The sequence below is a fragment of the Nesoenas mayeri genome (assembly GCF_963082525.1).
Source record: "Nesoenas mayeri genome assembly, chromosome: 2".
In the NCBI taxonomy this organism is placed as follows: domain Eukaryota; kingdom Metazoa; phylum Chordata; class Aves; order Columbiformes; family Columbidae; genus Nesoenas; species Nesoenas mayeri.
Window position 1 is genome coordinate 55,694,769 of NC_137543.1, and position 20,254 is coordinate 55,715,022.

Sequence of the window (20,254 nt, forward strand, 5' to 3'; positions counted from 1 at the left end):
CTTTTCTTCTTCTTTTCCTTTTTCGACCCTCCCTTTCCCTCCCTCCCCCTCTGGCTCTTCCATTCTTTTCTCACCAGCCCCTTCCAGCATTTTATCCTCTTCCTTTTCTCTGCTGGCTGTCAAATTCATCATAGTTATGTCAGGCAGGCTTCCATCTTGGTGCACCAGTCTGTTGGTAAATAGTAGCATGTCAGCAAACTGACCAGTAATGGCATTGTAGTGCTTTTCTTTTTCACAAGGTATAATTAGAAAAAATAAACCACTCATGGAAAATGCCTTAGAAGTGGAAAAGTTAATGATTCTGGTACTTTCTCCAAACACACACTGCAAATTGAGTTGGAATGTATTAGTAACTCCTCCTCACTCAGATACTAATGGTTAGTTAGTAATGAGTGGTATTGGCACTTAAACTTGACATTTTCCTCACTGGAGGAAATGGTCAGAGTTTAAGATGTAGAAGCATGAAATGACATTGTTTAAGAGGAAACATTTCATGACTTCATAGGGAACTTACTCATTTTGGTGGTTTGGTATTTTTTTCTTGAGGCTGCTCAAAGTAATTGGAACAGAAAGAAAAAGGGAGATGAGAACAGAGGGGTTACAGAAGAAGGTCATCGACAAATATGTCATGCTACATCACAAGTCATAAAGCATTCTCCTACTCCATCTGCAGAAGCCTTCTGATGCCAAGAGCATGCCATCATGACATTCACAGGGTGCTTCTATAAAGAAACAAAGAATTGCAGCACAGATGGAAAGGGGGCAACCTGTTTACACCAGTGTTAAACATGGTCAGTGCTGTACCATGCTGTCAGTGACACAGCTGAACCATCACAAATATCCGACCAACTACTGTGAATGCATTTCCACCTTCTTCCACTTGAAAGATGAAGCTGGGAAGCCAAGGAATTTGCAAGTTTTCTTCCAGCTATATATTTGGGAACAAACAAAAGCAAAAATTCCATGGCTGTGGCTTCAGTATGTTTTATCATGTCTGTCTTTGGTAGTGCCATTCATTCTCTCTGTTCTACATCTCACAGAGGATTTTTCTTAGATTCCTGTCTATCTCTTCCTAAATCTATCAGTAATTTTCAGAGTACCAAAACTGCGATACAACTGATTGAACAAGGAAATGGTATTTCTCTATTGCCATGGTGTCAGTTTTTTCTGAGATTTAGTTATTATATATATATATATTTTTTTTTTTTAACTGAATCTCTTACGGCTTCAGATACATTCTTTTTTTTTTTTGACCCCAGCTGTACTGTTGGGACTCATCTCCCATATTTGCAGAAAACCCACCCTTCTTAAGTCCCTGATCCTATGTGCTATGCCAAGCACAGCGGCTACTGCCATAAACAGTTCCTTTGCATTTGACTTCTTGCAATAAAGTCTCCCTTTGGCAAAGGCATATCTATACAATCAGATCACTAAATGTTTAATTATGCTATTGAAATTTCTACACTCAGCATACTTTCAAGCACCTGTTAGACTGTTCCTAGATTAATGAAAGTAACTTTAATATGCTACAGTATCATCGCAGAGTTGGTGGGTTTTTTTTCATTATGTGAAATTCTGGCATTTAGGCAGGAAATTCTGCCAATTTTAACTAGGATTTTTACTGTTCAAGAAACTAAAATCTACATTTATCCATCTGATCCTTAAAAAATAAGAGCATTGGCTAAGCAGTTAATGAGCAAGTCAAAGAAGCAGAATTACTTTTTGAATGTCTTGGAGTTGCAGTTTCTTTAAGATGGAAACTTTGGTGCCTTAAATAAGGGAAAAACTACAGAAATTTGACTAAACAATCTTGAAGTAGAAATACCATACCAAGTACCCAAAAGCAGAAAAGGTGGTTTAGAAGTTTAACAAGACAGCCAAGCACCAAATAATCTCACTGAATAAGTAAATCAATGTCAATGGCTAATAAAATCCTTCACCATGGATTGGGCAACAAACCCAAGTGTCCAATAATCTGACAATCTTTTACAGTCAACAATATATTCAGTAGCATTGGCTACTGAAAACAGGGCTTCATCTCTGATATACTTTCATATTTCAGCTAGTGTATATACTCAAAGGATATTCAAATCTCTGTAAATGACTAAACAACAATATTCCCTAGAATTACATAATCTAACTTCACACATCTACCTAAAACTCTAATAATGTACCAACAGGAGGTCATGTGTAAAGGAGAGAGAATGAATTTTCGGTTGAGTTCAAATATTATGAAAATGCCTAGTCACTATAAATTATTAGAGCCCATTTAAAAGGCAATACCCAATTAAATGAAAGTATCCATGCAATCGGACAGGTTTTGCACACAGGCAATTGCATTAATTTTTGTGAGGTATCTTCCCACCTGACTTTTGTAATGGAAAAATCTACATTCACACTGGTGTAAATCAAGGACTTACTGACTTACCTCAGTGTAAACTGGACAGAAACACAGTAACCCTACAGGATTTTGTATGACAAGACTCATCTTTCTCTTATTCATACAACTCCCATTCACATCCAGGAGATCCAGAAGGTGATGGGGTTATAAAGATGAGTACATGCAATATATATACCTGATAAAGCCTCAGTATAAGCTTAGTTTTCAGTATCTTGGGGCTTAGTTTATTGACATCAGTAGGCTTGAGCATGGGACTGTGTGCTCAGGAGATCCAAGGCTAGATAAAAAGCCCTGCCCACTGTTCAAAAAGTTACTCTGCTTGCATTTGTTCTTCCCAAACCTCCTCATTTATAGATAGGGTTGTTGTTCCTCCTTTTTTTTTTTTTTTTTTTTTTTTTTTAAATTTTATTTTCACTGAAAGATAACACGGTATCATGCAACAGATAACACAGAGGTATTAGGGTATAAAAACTGTACTAGTTTAGAATATCTAAGACAAGCTGCTCATACAGGCTTCACAGCTAGCAGCTAGTTAGATGTAACTTCAGGCTGGAAACCACATACTGATGGGAAATCATCCAAAATAACACAAAGGTATTGTGTCTGATACTTAGGAAGATAAATAACTAAATAATAATGCAGACAACAAGACTTGAAGGTACAGCCACAAATTGTTTTAAATGAGAGCAGTTCTTACCCTCAAATTCATCCAATAGGGTGTCAATAGTGAGAGGTATACTAGAAGATCTGGTTTTATGCACCAAAGCAATTGCAGAGACACTAAAATCAGGCATGTGTACCAGGTCCTTGCTAGATAGACTAGTACTTTCATCTATTCCTAATTTGCTAAAGCAGAAGATTAATTAATAACAACTTGCTGGATGCATTATGAAGCACCTTTTGCCTTTGATAATGTTTTGCGATCAGTTTATGAAATGATTGAAACTTATTGTCCCAAAACAATTTCTCAAGCATCAGTCATGCACAGCCTTAATAACATAAAGCTCTCCAGTCTGCAGAATGTTGGTGACCTATCGTCTAAGTGAAAAACTGAAAACTGAGAACACAGTGCCATTCCTCCATTGACAGGACCCTGAGTGCTTTTCTGCCCTTGAAGGGATTTTTTCTGCCTGTATACAAGGCCAGCTGGCTGGGATGTGCTGGGATGTGTAGAGAAGCCTCAGCACAGGGGGTGACTCTCCTTCCTTTGGGAATTGCTGTCACACTGTGTCCCTAGACTTCAGCTGCATGGCAGCTGTGTCTGCGCCTGTTCCTGTGCCCTCCTGACCCAAAACCTGACACACAGCCCAACTCTCTGCCTTCATCTCAGACCTGCCTTATCTTCATGGACTTGCTGGGAGCTCACCAAGTGGGGGCTCACCCTTGTCACCATCTTCAGAACTGATCCTCACCCTCAGTTGCTGGTTTCCATTCCCAATTCCCCGCCAGTGAGAGCCCAGCCTTTCTTCCTGGTCCTGCCTCTCAGCTTCCGGCTTGGCTGCTCTCGCTGAGCTGCCTGCCCTCACTGCTCCCCAACATACAGGCTTCCTACAGGCCAGTTTTACAGCTCTGGTGAACTTTTAAGAACCCTGGTTTAAACTCTGTGATGACATTTGTAGAAGGAGCGTGAACATGACACATAAATTAACTTCTTCTTAGGGCAGGTAGTCACAAATATCTAAACAGGGGATTTTCCTGGCTTTTCTGTTTATATTCAGTAGTGACAACAAACTCAGAAGTTCTTCTATTCTCAGAAATGACTAAACAAAAGCCCACATATACTCCAGCCAAATATTTTGAAAGAAATCTCCTCTATGGAACTGTTTTCAAGAGGCCATTTATAAAGGGACAAAAATGATGGCAATATGGGCTTTTGTAGTTTGGATCCTGCAGCACTCATCTCATTCCATGAATTACCAGCCTTAGCATGCAGCGTTTCAGTGTCTTGTATGTTGCATTTCTGTCTCTGAATTGGGAAATCTCAGCCTGTACAAACTCAAAATATACACTACACATTTAATTGACCTGACCCTCAAATTCCCTTTCTTAGGGGCTTGTGTGTGTCTGCGTGTCTTTGTGTACATGTGCACGTGCAGGCATGCATCTTTCCATGCACAAAGGGCAGACAAACGAGCATCCTCAACCAAGTCTATTGTCCACAGCCAATTACAAATAGCACCAAGTACTCCTGTACGGGCAAAGTTTAAGGAAAGAATTCCCAGCTGGAAGATGAACTCACAACATATACATATGCAGGAGAGATGTATTAGCTACTTCGCCAGCTTTAGAAGACTACGATACCAAACAATTCTCTCCCTGCTTACTCCACAGTATTGTGCAGCAAGAATATATATTTGCTTTAAGGCAACTGAAAAGTAACAAATAAGTTAAGGTATGTTTGTTTTAAAGAAGAGGAAGAATTGAAGTACCCACCTATTAATTATTAGATAAACACGGCCATTGACTTTGGCATGGCTATGAGGTGGGAGATGAAAGCACAAGAATGCATGAGATGAAAATGGGAAAAGAATTAGAGAGAGAGAAAAGGAAATCATTAAACAGTAATGAATGCACTTTACCGTGTAACAAGAGAGACACATTGTCATAACAAGGCACAATCTGAAAGCTTAATACATACCATGCAGCAAAACGTCTAAGAAGCTTATAAATGCAATACTTAGACATTTAGACTTTATGCAACTGTAGTTAGAACTACAAGTACTTTTCATAGTCCCCAAAATGTGAGAACAGTCTCTACTGCTTTATCGCAAGCAAGTCTTAGAATATTCCTATTTTTAAAAATAGAGCCTTACTCTTGAACACACTCTGTAAACTTTGCTCAGGTAAAGCAGCATCTTAATACATGAACAGTCTCAGCAATTTTAACAGGACTCTTCAGTTAGGCACAAACATAATCATACACAACTGTTCAGGGGCAGATGGAGGAACCAGAGATCCTTTCCCTATTACTTTCATGACTAATTCTCATCTTCTGTGGTTGTTTTAACAAGTTTGCTATTAAATGATTGAGTTCTGTCTGCTTACTCAAAATTAAGATTTAGTTTCTTTATTTAAAGTTTTTTGTCTGTTGCAAAAGAAGCAGCATAAAAGCAGTTTTGAAAGGTAAATGTTTTCAAAGAGATAGTGAAGTTTTAGTGACTTTGTAAGAAGATTGCACATTTACATATGAGCCTTTAATCTATGTTTTAATTGTCCCTGCAACTTACTTCTATTGCTAGCATTACTGTTAAGCTGGAGCTGGTGGTTGTGCTAGTACTTATCCAGCTTCATGCATCATCAATGCAAATGTCAGATGAGCTCTCATCCTGAAGCTTTGTACTGTAAAGCTGGCTGATGCTCAGTACTGATTTATTGAATCAAGAGGGAAGAAAATAGCTGGATCTTTAGACGTCAAGCATCGTTTATGGTAATGCAAACCTGAAAAGGAATTCTGATTTGGGTGCTGGACACACTTGTGAAAGTTTCTGAGGAAGAACAAATCACAGAATCACAGAATGTTAGGGATTGGAAGGGACCTCAAAAGATCATCTAGTCCAATCCCCCTGTCAGAGCAGGAACATCTAGATGAGGTTACACAAGAACGACAAAAAATCTAATGGTATAACATCACCCTCTTCACCTATCACTTAGTAAAAAAGCCTAGTGTGACAATATGTCTACTGTCAGCACCTTAAGGCTACTTACTCCTGGCAAAAATGTCACTACCAATAAAATCTACATCCTACAACCTTCTTTACCAACAATGGTATTTTTTTTTCTCTCAAAGGACACTGAAAACATTTTGTGTCTAACTGCAGTGATGCCGTCCTTCGAGAATGATGTAACTTTAGTCACAGTTCAGTCACAGTGATTCTCTTCATGCCAGCATTTGGAGAGGTGTAGCTAATATTCTGGTATCTTTCATGCATAACAGAGAGATTTGCAAGTACTAGTTTCACAAGCAGAGTGTGCTGCATCAGGAAGCCACCTAAATCTTGGGAGTGCCACAGGTTGCCTTTTCCATTTTGTGCCTACCGGATCACACTAGGAGTGAGGTGGAAGGTGTTTCTGTGTTACTCAGCATAAGTGCAAAGTGCTTGGGCTACAGAAGAGCTTGTGCAGTTACTGCAAACTGTTGTGCATTCCACCAAAATGCCTCAGCTCAGGAACAACCCCTGTTTCAGCTCAGACACCTATCTGGGCTTTGGTTTCAGGGCTCGGATGACCAGTTCAGAGATGTTAATGTGCACCTGCTGCCAGACAAAAGGTCTGCTATGGGCAAAGAAAGTTTGCTCACAGGCCATTTCAAAGGGCCCTTGACTCTACCATCAGATTTAGCAATTCAAGAAAAGCGAAAGGAAGAATTATGATGCAAACAGTCATTTTAAAAGGTAAGTTAATAAATAATACAACATTGTTAGGAAATTTTATCAAGTTTGATTTGTTCTGGTTTTGGCAACTTATTTAAATACAGAAACCAGAAGAACTCTCTAAAAGTAGAGCTTCACATGCACAGCCAACAGGAAACACAAACATACTTGTAGGATACACTGTAAAGCTGCTTCACGTTAAATTGAACACATGAAAAATATCTGAAATTCTTTTGTAAATCTAGCAAATTCCAAACCAGAATTCTCTGCTAAGGTAAGCGGCCATTATTCCACAACACACTGTGGCATACCTGATGTTATGCAGCTAGTCCCCATGCACAGAACTGCAAATGAGTTACTTTTAACATTGGGCAGGCAAACACTTTTAAAATAGTGTCTAAATTAATTGGTTTCTTCAAAGAACTAGTGTAAATGTCATTGCATAATACGATACCATGTACCATACTTCTGAAGCATGATTCTAGGCCAGATATGTTTGTATGCAGGAGAAAATGGAAGAGCAAAAATGAGGACCCAGAGTCATGAAAAAATGCTAATGAACTTCTTGATGAGACTGCTGAGTGTCTGAAAGAGCTAACACAGTCAAGGGTCAGTACTTTAAAGAGTGACTACAAGTCTGGGATTTTTCCATATTTGAAGTTCAGCTTCTCAAAAAGGCTTAATTGGCCAACGCAAATGTGGTATTTGTCAAAGGTCTCCCAATCTTTGTTTGGCCCTTAAAATTGACATTGAAAAATAGAAGTGACTCAAATTAAAAGCCATATTTTCTATTATTGAGAGGACTTACAAAAGGCACATATAGCAATTAAACATCTAACTCCCATTAAATGACAAATATAATGAGACAAATAAATGCATAAATATTATCAATACCTTTGAAAATGTACCCCAAAATGAAAAAATCTTAACACGTAGGGGAAAGTGGTGGAAAATAGATACTTTGGTTGTGGTTTATTTAGCCAGGTGCTGGACAGAATCATAGAATAGTTTGAGTTGGAAGGGACCTTAAAGATCATCTATTTCCAACCTCTCTGCCATGGGCAGAGACACCTGCCACTAAATTAGGATGTTGCTTATTTTTTCTCCCTTCTTTTTAAACCAGGTAGTCATAGCAAAGGCAAATAACATCTAATGAAACATGAGCATTACCGTACAGTCGGAAACAGCATTTTCATACAGATAATGAACAGCTCCGTTTACTTTGTTTCTTTACCTGTAGATAGTGTTGTCCTGTTTGCTGGTTACAGCTTTTAAATCAGTGAGCTGGAGAAATCGGTCATGGAAGTAGTGAAGGTGTAAGATACATGCCAGTAGGAAGGAGGTGGGTATAAAGATACGTGTGAATAGCTCAGCCACAGAAAACCGTTTTAAGCCAAGGTCTGCTAGTCTGGAAAGAAAAAGTAAGCCACTAAGTCACCTTTTCATACCAAAATATTTTCCTTGCCAGGAAACATTACTAATCATTTGCAATGGGAAATAAGAAGGTAGTACTTGTTATGTGGTTTTAGTTGTTTAAATTCTTCTAAACCATAAAGTTTCACAATGCAAGTATCTTCTATTTGGACTCAGTAATATAGAGAGAGACTGCAAATGTAGAGATATAAATGAATCAACCCTGTCATAGATGTCTTGAACAAGATGAGTTGTCCCTAACTGAAAGCCCTGCACTGGAGATCCACTCATATTGCATATACTTTCTCATGTAAACTGCTGCTGAGAAATGCCCAAGGAGGAAGAAACTCAGCCCCCCTCATTAGCAGGAGGGAAGGTCCACCTTCCTCAGCTCCAGACATCCTACAAATCTGCCCTTAATTTCTCTTTGGATCTTACTCCTGTGGTCAAAGAGATAGAAAGAACTATTGGTACTGAACTGGGAACAGGAGAGGAGCCATGGCCTTGGCATCAGATGGGAGGAAATACGACTCTTTTGAGACCCTCTCATACTCTTGCTGATCTCTACTGTTACACCAATAAAGCTATGGCTTCAGAGCTTAAAGTGAGCTATGCCTGGGGATGGGCTTATGACGTTTTTCCCTCACAAGAAGGAAGAGTGCTTCTCAGAGTATTCTATCACACTGAGCTCAAAAGTCCAAAGAGAAAATTGAATTAATTGAAAACGCTTACTTGTTTTCATCCAGACCCGTCATGTTCTTCCACAAGCCAGGGAATGATTCAAACTGATATGTATAGATGAAGATAAGTACCAACATCGTGTAAACAACCACTGACATCCAGAAGTATTTTAAAATCTTCCTCCACCATTCATAGTGCACCTGAAAATCATACACTAAAGATGTTGAAACAAGCTGAAGGCAAAGACACTGACAAAAATACTGACAACACTGTACTGGCAAACATACACTAAGAATCCTATTTTACCTAGATGGTCTGAACTAAACAATGCTTATGCAACAGCACCTACAGTTCATTGAGATACAGTTTTTACTCCTGATGCACATACACCTGAGTACAGACTTTTGTGTAAAAATGCCAAAGGCATAAAGACCAGGGACAGCCTCAGTCACTCAGTGTCATCACCATTAGGTGATGAAAGTCCAGGAGGAGAGGGACTCCATGTGCATTGCGGGGTAGGAGCTGTGTAGATCAGGTGTCACAAAAACTGGTGGCTATTGAGGACATGCACAGGCCCAGAATTTTCCCACACAGGTTTCATAGCTTGCAGTGATTGAGGTGGAGTCCCAAAGCAGAGGTGTATATTGTATGCATCTAATCTATTTGCACTTTGCCTGTCACAATAAGCAAAAGCCGAAGGATCTTATTATGTTGCATATAACTAAAGAATAAACATACTTTATGAATTCAGGTTGGAGCTACTTTATTACCAAGTTAAATGTATGAACCATTGTATTCAAGGACAAAATTTATTTAACACAGTTCTCACCTGATAGAGGGCCACGCAGAAGAGGAACAGTACCATATAGATGATTTTGTACATGACAATTCTGCCCTCAAAGCTGACAAAGAAGAACATGCCCCCACAGACGTAAATCCAGTACTTGATGAACATAGCCATCACCAGCTTCCCCAGGACTTTCATAATATCCTGTTCATCCTCATCATCTTCTTCCTCTTCCTCCTCCTTCTCCTTCTCTTTTTCTTTCTCCTTCTCCTTCTCCTCCTCCTGTTCTTCTGCCATTTCTCCCTCTTGCAACTCCTCCTCTGCAAATACACAGTTACATTTGGCCTCTGTCTGTTTTGGGGACTTTTAGTAAGAATTTAAATAGGCAGAAAGTAAAACCTCTGCACATAACACAGAAACTTAAAACATCATATTCACAAGAGACTGTATTTATGAATCACAGATGACTCCAGAGCAGAGGAGAGAGTTTTAACTTCATATGAGCTTCAACCTGCTCCTGGAGCCATACAGTGCATAACTACACATCCTTATCAGACACCCATCTTCATTTTGAAATGCAGGTAGCTTTAGCAGAAAATCAGAGCCTAAGGTTTATATAATATAACAGATAATAGTCAAAACACTTTCCATGGCAATACCTATACTCCCAGGCAAGAAACCTTTTAAACTGGAAAACAAAGAAAACACCAGCACCATCAGAAACCTCTCATATTGAGTTTATAGTTTAAACTCCCATCTTGAGTTTGAACCACTCATCTTGAGTTTCGTCCTTTAGAGAATATTGTGGTTACCTCCAAAAACCACAAGCAAGAGAAAACATTAACAAAAAATCAAACAAGCTCAAAAAAATATAAATGCTGCACTACACTGCTGGTTTTGAAAGAAACCACCACTTTTCCAGCTGCTTCTGCTGTGCCTGGGCCATTGCAGAAAAGATGAGCTGCTTTTGCCCTATGAAGAGGTCAGGATTCCCCAGCTATTAACTTTACGAGGCTTGTGGCAAGCAAGAAAAGTGCCTCCCCAATTGCAAGTACACATAGGCAAGTATCTAGATAACAGGGCTTGTAAAACTCATCCCACGTAGCTGTCACACTTTTCTTCACATTGAGAACAACATAGAGAATTCACCACCGAAAGGCTAGCCCACTCCTTTTATCCCACTCATCATCCCTCTCCTCAGACTCTTTCCTTGCTCTTGCTTTGGCAAATCCTTGCAGTGTCCAGCTCTGAGACTGATCACACATGTTACCGAGGCAAATATTGTAGTGACTCAAACAGGACACTACATCACTGCTTCCCAGACTGGATTTCTACCATTTCAGTGAGTTTAAGTTTTTTTCAGATCAATATCCAGAGAGACAGAAAAAGGCAAGGAAAGTCTGAGGGAACATGTGCCCATTAGAAAAAGAGAGATCAGGCTACTGAGCTGTTAGATGAGCTGAAACGGTACCAGTAAACTTTCCTCTCAGGTATGCTTCTGGTAGCATGAGCTCCTGCACTGAAAATATGCATGGTCATTTTCCCATAGAAATTAATAGCTTAACCTCTGGTTTTATAGAAGTGTTTATGTGCAAACAGAGCTTCCAAGAAATTCAGCAACTGATTTTTCCTATGTAAACTCTTCTCTTGTGGTTAAACTCCTACAACAATTAATCTGCTGGTTTAAGTTTGAGACATGGAAGTAAACATTATTTGAAAGTTCCATGACATTTCTCAAATGAGCCATTTCAATTATCTTCCGTTTTTTTTTTCTAGTTCAACAGTAAAGAGAATTTGCATTTTATTTACATTTCTGAAGTTCGTAGCTGATTTATTTTTATATCCCAAGAGATAGCTGCACATAGCTTTTCTTGTATATTCCTTAGCTAACACCAGGTATCTTGCTAATTGCTTTCAGCATTACAGAAATGTGGTAACTAGAAATTCTATCATGACTGAAGGACAAAGTTGGACAGTGCTTTACCTTTTTCTTCATTTTCTTCACTTCCAACTTTGACCTCAGATAAAGTAGCTTCTTTTAGCCGAAGTGCTTTTTGTTCAGTGAGGTGTTGCCTAAGCAGTAGCCAGAAAGTAATTGTGAAAAGAATCTGCAAACAAAAATCAAAACAAAACAACAGACTAATTGTACATCCTAAATCCTGCTAATACAAACATGTTTTCATAAATTTTGCATGTCTTTGTTTTGTCTGTCCATGAGAAAAAGGAAATTATAGGATCACAGTGCATCTTTATTAAAGTTAAGCCATTTAGGAAACATCCTGCATTAAAAACAACTGTATTTCATTGGCACTTTTCCAATGAGTTAATAACTTTTCACTCCACATCTTTTCTTAAAGGTATTTACCCATATGGTTCTATTCTCCCCCATTCTATTCAGTTTTCACTCCTGTCTTACAAGGATCTTCTCATTATATATGTCCATCTGTCCATTTTTGTTGATTTTTCCTTTTTGGCAGGGCAGAAGCACAGGCAGGTGAGCGTACTGTCATTGCTAGGGTTTGTTATATTTCCTAAGTCTTTTGGTTTAGGAGGTTTGATACTTCCAGTGCTTAAAGGCAATTAATTTAAAAATAAAAAAAATTCTTTGCATGTCTCTAAGTTACAAAGAACACGGTCAACTGAATATCCCTTGCACTTGGAGCAGTTATGAGATTTAAGTTGGCTCTTAATTCTTTGAAGAGCTTTAAGAAGATGATAATTCCGTAATAGAAGGACATCTTAGGAAAAATAAATCTCTTTAATGAAGAGTACATTTCTGTGTTTTGCAAAAAGCTAAATTTGACAGCTTGCAATACTGAGAGATGGCCAAATTTAAGAAAAAAAAAACATGATGCCTGTTCATTACAGACTTGATTTTATGTCTACACTCTGCAAGATTTCCACTGAATTCAGTGATGCAGAACAAGGGTTATTTCACTACTTCATAAGCTAGAAGAAAATATCAAATTGGAAACTTGTAAGAGCCAAGTATTTTGCATACAATAGAATGACAAGGCCTGCAGAACAGTGTAAAGAGTTCTCCTGTTTTTCATTTAACGCACAAGTCCTTGGTGGTGGAAAGGTCCCAGGCTGGCGACAGCTGTTTTCACTGATGCTGTGCTTAACAGTGAGCTGCAGCAGAAGACTGTCAGCCTGTGCAAGTTGTCACACCTTCTCCAGATTCCTCCTGGAGCTCTGGTTTTTGCAACACAGACCACTGATATTGTAAAACATGGATTTGTTCTGCTGTGATTAGCTCCATCTCCCTGCTGCATTTACACCTTGTTCTCTTTAGTATTTCCAGAGCCAGAGCTGGCTCTAATAAAAGTCTTGAAGGGTTGCAGACCAAAGAAATGCTCTTCATCCACCTTTTACAATATCCATTTTATTTCCTTTTCAGACCATGAAACATAAATATAACATACAGAAAATTATGCAGAAAGAATTACAGTACTTTGCTTTCTGTTCTCCTTTCTTTGCACAACACAGTATTCAATCTTTATTTAAATTCAGCCCGTATCCTAAGGCAGGGTGTCAAACTCATTTTCACCAGCAGCCACATCAGCCTCACAGTTGCTTTCAAAGGGCCAAATGTAATTTTAGAACTGCATAAATGTAGGAGTAGTTAATAGTGGTATAGCACTATATGGTGAAAATGAGTTTGACACCCCTGTTCTAAGGGCTTTAAACTAGGAATAATGAGGAGGGACAGAGTTACTAGCAGCCTTGAGGGGGAGTGAGGGACAGGGCTGGCAGGTGCACCTAATCAACAAAACAGGGCTTACATGGGGTCATCTCAAGCATTTGTATGTAAACAAGGAAGCGCTTTCAAGGCACCATTAAAGGGAAACCTTCCAGACACTTTCTGGGAAATCAGCATGCAAGGCGCCTCCCTGAAGCACCTGTACACTACAGCATGGGGAATAAACACAAGGAATTAGAGACCTCTGTGCAGGACTGTGATCTTGCTGGGGTCACAAAGACAGGGTGTGATGGCTTGCATAGGTACAATGGAGAGATAGAGCTCTTTAGGAAGCATGGGCCAAGGAGATGTGGAGGTGGAGTTGCGATTTGCATGAGAGCACAGCTGGCATGCACGGGTTCTGCCTGGGGATGGATGATGAGCCAGGTAACCTGGGAGGAATGTAAGCCCTGGCTGAGCATGCAAAGACACGGTTAGAAAAGCCAAGGTCTGAAGTTGAATCTGGCGAGGCATGTCAAGAGCAACAAGAAGAGCTTTTATAAGTACATAAGCAAAAAAAGGAAGGGGGAAATGTAGGCCCACTGCTGAGTGGGGAAAGGGCCCTGGTGACATAGGACATGGAAGAGGCTGAGGTACCAAATGCCTTCTTTGCCTCAGTCTTTGCTAGCAAGACGAGCCTTCAGGTCTGTGGGGAAAGACTAAATCAAGGAAGACACACTCTTGGTGGAAGAGGATCAGGTCATGGAATACTTATGCAAACTGAGCATACATAAGTCCATAGGTCCTGACAAGAAGTACCCACGAGTGCTGAGGGAGCTGGCTGATGTCATTGTAGAAGCTACTGTCAATAATCTTTGATTGTGGTGACTGGGAGAAGTGCTGGAAGACTGGAGGAAAACAAACGTCACTCCTACCTTCAAGCAGGGCAAGATGGAGGATACAGGATACAGGATGGTCAACCTTACCTCAACCTCTGGGAAGGTGAGGGTGGTAGAACACTGGAACAGGTTGCCCAGAGAAGCTGTGGATGCCCCATAATTGGAAGTGTCCAAGGACAGTTTGGATGTGCGACCTCACCTAGGCGTTCCTGCTCCAGCAGGGGGATTGAACTAGATGATCTTTTGAGGTCCCTTCCAATCCCAAACATACTGTGATACTGTGGATGGGGTTTTAAGCAACCTGATCTAGTGAAAGATGTCCCTGTCTATGGCAGGAGGGTTGGACTGGATGATATTTAAAGGTCCCTTCCAACCTAAACTGTTCTATGATTCTGTGATTCTAAAGGTGATAGAACGGTTAATCCTGGAAACAATTTCCAGGCACATGAAGGACAAGAGAATTATCAGGAATAGTCAGCATGGATTCACCAGGGGGAAGTAATGTTTGACCAACTTGATAAACTTCTACAATGAAAGGACTTGGTAGATGAGGGGAAAGCATTGAATATTGTTTACCTAGACTTCAGTAAGGTTTTTGACAGTGTTTCCCATAAGATCGTCATAGGCAAGAAGTATGGGTTGGATGAGCAGACAGTGAGGTGGACTGAAAATTGGCTGAACAGCTGAGCTCAGAGGGTGGTGATCAGTGGCATAAAGCCTAGATGGAGGTCAGTGACTAATTGTATACCCCAGGGGCCAATACTGGATCTTGTCATGTTTGATATCTTAATTAATGATCTGGATGATGGGGCAGAGTGTATCCTCACCAGACTTGTTGATGACATAAATGTGGGAGGAGCGGCTCTTACACTGGATGGCTGTGCTGCCATCCAGAGGGATGTCGACAGGCTGGAGAAATGGGCTGACAGCAACATCATGGAGTTCAACAAGGGAAAGTGCAAAGTCCTGCACCTGGAGATGAAAAACCAGTTCCTGCATCATTACATATTGGGGCTCAATCAGATGGAGAATAGTTTGGCAGTAAAGGCCTAGGGGTCCTGGTGGACACCAAGTAGAACATGAGCCAGCAATGTGACCTTTCAGCAAAGAAGGGTAATAGTATCCTGGGATGCATTAGGAGCAACGTTGCCAGCAGGTTGAGGGAGGTGATCATTCCCCTCTACTTAGTACCGTTGAGGCCACGATTCAAGTGCTGTGTCTCATTCTGGCACGCCCACACAAGAAAGACATGGATGTACTGGCAAGAGTCTATCTGAATGGCCACAGAAATGAAGGAACTTCAGGATTTCTCCTGTGAGGAAAGGCTGAGAGAGCTGGGACTGTTCTGCCTGGAGAAGGCTCGGGGGGAATATCATCCAATGTCTATAAATACCTGAAGAGAGGGTCGAAAGAAAACAGAGCGAGGCTCTTTTCAGTGGTGCCCAGTGACAGGACCAGAGGCAATGAGTGCAAACTGAAACACAGGAGGTTCCCTCTGGACATTAGGAAACACTTTATTACTGTGAAGGTAACTGAGCACTGGCACAGGTTGTCTAGGGAAGTTGTGAAGTCTCCATTCTTGCGGATATTCAAAAGCCATCTGGGTATGGTCCTGGGCAATCAGCTCTAATGCCTGTGCTTGAATAGGGGAGTTGGATCAGGTGACCTCCAGAAGTCTCTTTCAACCTCAGCCATTCTGTGATTCCATGAAATTTACAGAGTGCATTATATTCAGCCTAAAAATCCCATTAGACACCTTCTGTTAGTTTTATGGGTGTAGCCAAATCATCATATATACCCAACAGTTTCCTGTCTTGACACCAGCTAGTTTTAGATAAGCTATTTGATGATACAGCTAATAAGAAACAATGACAAAGAGATTGACGTATCCAGACAGTTAAAACTCCTTAGAGATTTATAAAGTCATTGAGAGAAGCTGTTCTTGAAGAACCCCTTGAGTTTTAGCTCTCTTACTAAACTAGCCCTACCTGTATGAGAGAAATAATACAGCACTCACTGACTTTCAGATGCATTAAAGTCCCAGAAATGGTCGTCGAAAGGGCACTGCCAACAAGGAAAATCGCTTGCAGAATCACCTTAAATGGTAATTAGAAGTCACAAGGGAAGTATTTCACTTAGCGCAAGGGGAGCGGTGCCAATTAGATGCACTCTCTGACATGCCCCTCTTGGGTGCTCTAGGAAACAATTTACTATCTATGCTCATTCCCTTCCCTAGAAGCAAGACTGCCAAACAAAATGCATTTTGTAGTGCTTTCAAGATACCAAAGAAAAAATCTATCATACACTGAGGTCAACAAACTCTCTTGTTTCTGACCTGAAATGGATTCCAGCTCATGCCGTTTCAGGTGTAAGGATAAAGAATTAAAGCTCAGTCACAGCTAGGTACTGCTGCCTGTGGCAAATCACAAGGGGATGAGTAGTACTGGTAATTGCAATGACACCACAGTTCCAGTTGCCATCATATTCAAAGACAGACCTGGCATCCCATGGGTATTAAGCTAACAACTCAAATCATATCTAGTTTTGCATCCAATTTATAAAACCAAACAAGTGAGCAATTTCCATCCTCTAAGAATTTTCTGAAGAATTATCATGAAAATCTACAAAGGTGTCTGAAACATTCGTTTTGTTATTAGCTTAAAAAGCAAGAAGCAACTTTCTAAACACTGTTTTTTAATGACATACTGCAGATCTGCTACTGAATATGGCTATACTGAATATTGAGGATTCACTCTTAAAAGAAATGCCAAGAGATCCATACTTTTTATCACGATGTATTTTGTGGTTTAAGAAATAAATCTCAGCTCTTTGTAACACGTACCTTTGATGCCAACTCCCCAGGTTCCTTTCTTTCTAAAAAACCAGGTACTTGAGGAAGCTCATCATTCTTGAGCCCAATACTCCATATATACTGCAACGTTAGCAGTAAATTTCCATAGAAAACCATGAATGGTGAGCTGATCATGGCGTATTTCCTTCGGTCCCGAATCATCCACAATGTGCAGGACCAGATCAGTAACACAAAAGTCAACCAGCTGTGATATGTTATACTCCATGCCTTGTAGAAGGAGGAAAGAGGAAAAAATGTTCACAGATATATTCAGGAACAACAATGATGCATATTACTACTTAACTTATGCTTCTCTACTTTGTGCACATTTCCATTGTCATGAGACTCTGACCCATATTAATCAGCTAATGGGCCAGCTACAATAAACTCCTTGGAGAACATGCTGAAAGTGCATTCTGAAGTTCACAGCTGAGGACAAACCCTGTGTTGTGCATTAGTTGCACCTTGGTAAGGTTTGCAAGCAGACTCATTGCTTCCCATTACATTAAACCGAATGAGATGGAAAATACAGACTAACCTTCACGTACACCAGATTTCTTGCAAAACTAGCAGCAAAGTATTCAGAGTAGGAATAGCAAAACATATTCAATAGCTACTACATTCAAAGCCTTTGACAGACTTAGATAACTACACTGACTCCATCCTTTTCTGGCTCTTGTGGAATAAATTTTAAAATGGAAAGATATGGTATGAAAACACCCAACCTGAAGAACACTTATTCTACACTAGCCATGTTAGATTACCTGAAATACTCACAAGTCTAGAATATTTTCTATACCTTGCAGAAATCAGTTACTGAAAACTGCTCTACTCAATGTTTGGGGAAAAGCATGGAGGTTTTTATTAACACTGGGTTATTGATTTAGGACTAAATTCATCTATATATATGCTGATATAACTGTGGAATAATTGACAATAAAACATTTTAGATTCCTTTTTAATTTCAAGGGAAAATATGAAAGATTAAGACTAGTTCAGTTTAGCTCAGCCCCTTTGGCAATGATGTATTTTAAGGGTATGTGAAAAACACTAATATACTACTTCTCTGTCCCCATATAAGAAAATAACTTACACTGAGCTGTCTTTGGCAATGGTTCAAGTGGAACTTGCATCAAATCACACCATTAAAAAATGTGGGTCGTATAAAATAGGGATTTATCACTAAGAAAAAAGCCAGTATTGTCCCAATATTAAACTACGAGAAAGCTATCTAAATATATCTTCTCCTTTGATATTCAGAGATATGACCATAGCAATGAATTGAAAAAGAAAATACAGATCGTATAAAGCATGTAAGTTTAAAAAAATAGGAAAAAGAAGCATTATGTCAATAGGAAAACAACTACTTGTTAATGTCTCAGAATCCATTAAGCCAGATCCAAATTCTGCACAAGAAGTCTGCTTTATATAGTTGAGAAACATTTCCTGTTAAAGGACAGTAAATAAAGTTTGAAACTTTATGCAAACAAGAAGCAGCCAAGCTAATTTGTTTTACCATTTTTAATGCAAAATTGGGCCAAGAAGCTTTATGGTTAATTTCATCACAGTTGAAACCTTTCCAAAACAGTAAAACCAAAGCTTGCATTGGGAATATAGAGAGACATCTAAACATTACGCTGAAAACTTGCTCCAGAGCAGCTCAAGGTATTCGCATCAAGTGGGCTTAAAAGCAAGCAACGACATGAGAAAGAGAAATAAGGGCAGTAAGTAAAACAAGAGCAAAATCTTGCTTGGCATGAAGTTGTATTTTCCTTTCTGTGTCAATATAGGAAATCAAGATTTACAGATCTTTTCTTAGACAGTAACTGGATGCATGTTTCAACCTGAAATAGGAACTATATGTTTCAAATTTACTGTATCATTATGAAATGCTTGTAGGCAAATATCTGAGTGGAACAAAAGCATGACAAGCCAGCTTATCCAGAAGCTTTGGAATCACCAGAAAAGTGAGCCACAGTGGTTTTCTAACATTCAAAAAACAAAACCCAGGGCTCCCTGTCCAGGAAATGTGATGCTTTATCCAGAACCCCACACATTGCCCTATTTATAGGTCTATAACAGGCCTAGGAATTATGCATTAATAACCTAAAATGGACCCAAAATTACGCAGACACCATATTGATATTTTCCAACCTAGAGGCAAACACTTACTGAAAACCAACTGATGAGATTATTTTCAGGAAAACATTAAGAAGACACATTGATTTGTAAAATTAACAGCATTTTTTGTTGTTGGCAATACTTACCATCATAGCTATCAGAGCACAAATGTAACTTTGTTTCATGATAAATTGGAACACAGAAACCAGGGCATGTAATTTAACATTTTCTTTCTCCTCCTGAGCAACTTCCTCTTCCTCCTCCTCCTCTTCCTCCTCTTCCTTTTCTAAGTAGAAAAAGAAATTCTTATTTGCAATTCATACTGGTCTAATAGCAGCATATACACTCTCCTCCAATTATTTAAGTTGTAATCATTCTGTAATCTACTTCTACAGCAATCAGCGAGCTCAAGATGGGAGACAAAGAAAAATTACATTTGAGCACAGTAAACAACACAAACCCCATAGTCACTGTGTTGGTTGGCAAGGTATTTTGGATAGTGTATGCCTGCAGCCCCTTTTACAAAATTCCTATGTGGTCAGCCATAGCAATAGAATTATTTCACTTCAATAGACCAAAGATCTTACCAAAATGAAAATAAATGCTAGAGGCAGTGAACGGAGACAGAGAATATGAAGAAATATGAAACTTAAAGGGCAATTCCCAGGCAGTTCACTACCTGACATGTCATTCGATGGCTCCCATTTGTACTGGGGTGTTGAGTACATGTCTGCTTTGGCCGGACCGTTCTCCAATGGCAGTGTGGGGTGGATGGTGTGATAGTCAGCGGGGTTCCCGTTCACGGTCACCAGCAGCACCTGGCACGACAAAGGAGCAGGCACTGCATTTAGGGTGGCTCTTAGGAGAATGAGACTCCTGTGTTTTGCTAGTGCTGGATTGTGAGTGTTAAAGGAGCTTAACAAACAACTGCAGTTACTTCTTTCCAAATAAATTAATATATTGCAGTCATGTTGCATGCAAAAGTAGCCCATAACATCTTATAAGTTGGTTTCAGTGAAGAAGTTCTATAGCAAACAGCAAAATGCTGC

At 39.7% G+C, this 20,254-nt stretch overlaps 1 protein-coding gene across 1 annotated transcript in view; it reads right to left on the reverse strand.

Annotated features, from left to right (window-relative positions):
* Positions 1-20,254, reverse strand: part of PIEZO2 (piezo type mechanosensitive ion channel component 2) — a gene marked incomplete at both ends in the record, with an annotated part of 302,122 nt that overhangs the window by 72,987 nt on the left and 208,881 nt on the right. Inside the window, 9 exons of the mRNA XM_080364144.1 lie at positions 3,768-3,949; positions 4,835-4,876; positions 8,006-8,179; positions 8,917-9,065; positions 9,695-9,972; positions 11,637-11,760; positions 17,076-17,312; positions 19,352-19,491; positions 19,882-20,023. Coding sequence (XP_080220270.1) covers positions 3,768-3,949; positions 4,835-4,876; positions 8,006-8,179; positions 8,917-9,065; positions 9,695-9,972; positions 11,637-11,760; positions 17,076-17,312; positions 19,352-19,491; positions 19,882-20,023 — 1,468 coding nt within the window. The remainder of the gene's footprint in view (positions 1-3,767; positions 3,950-4,834; positions 4,877-8,005; positions 8,180-8,916; positions 9,066-9,694; positions 9,973-11,636; positions 11,761-17,075; positions 17,313-19,351; positions 19,492-19,881; positions 20,024-20,254) is intronic.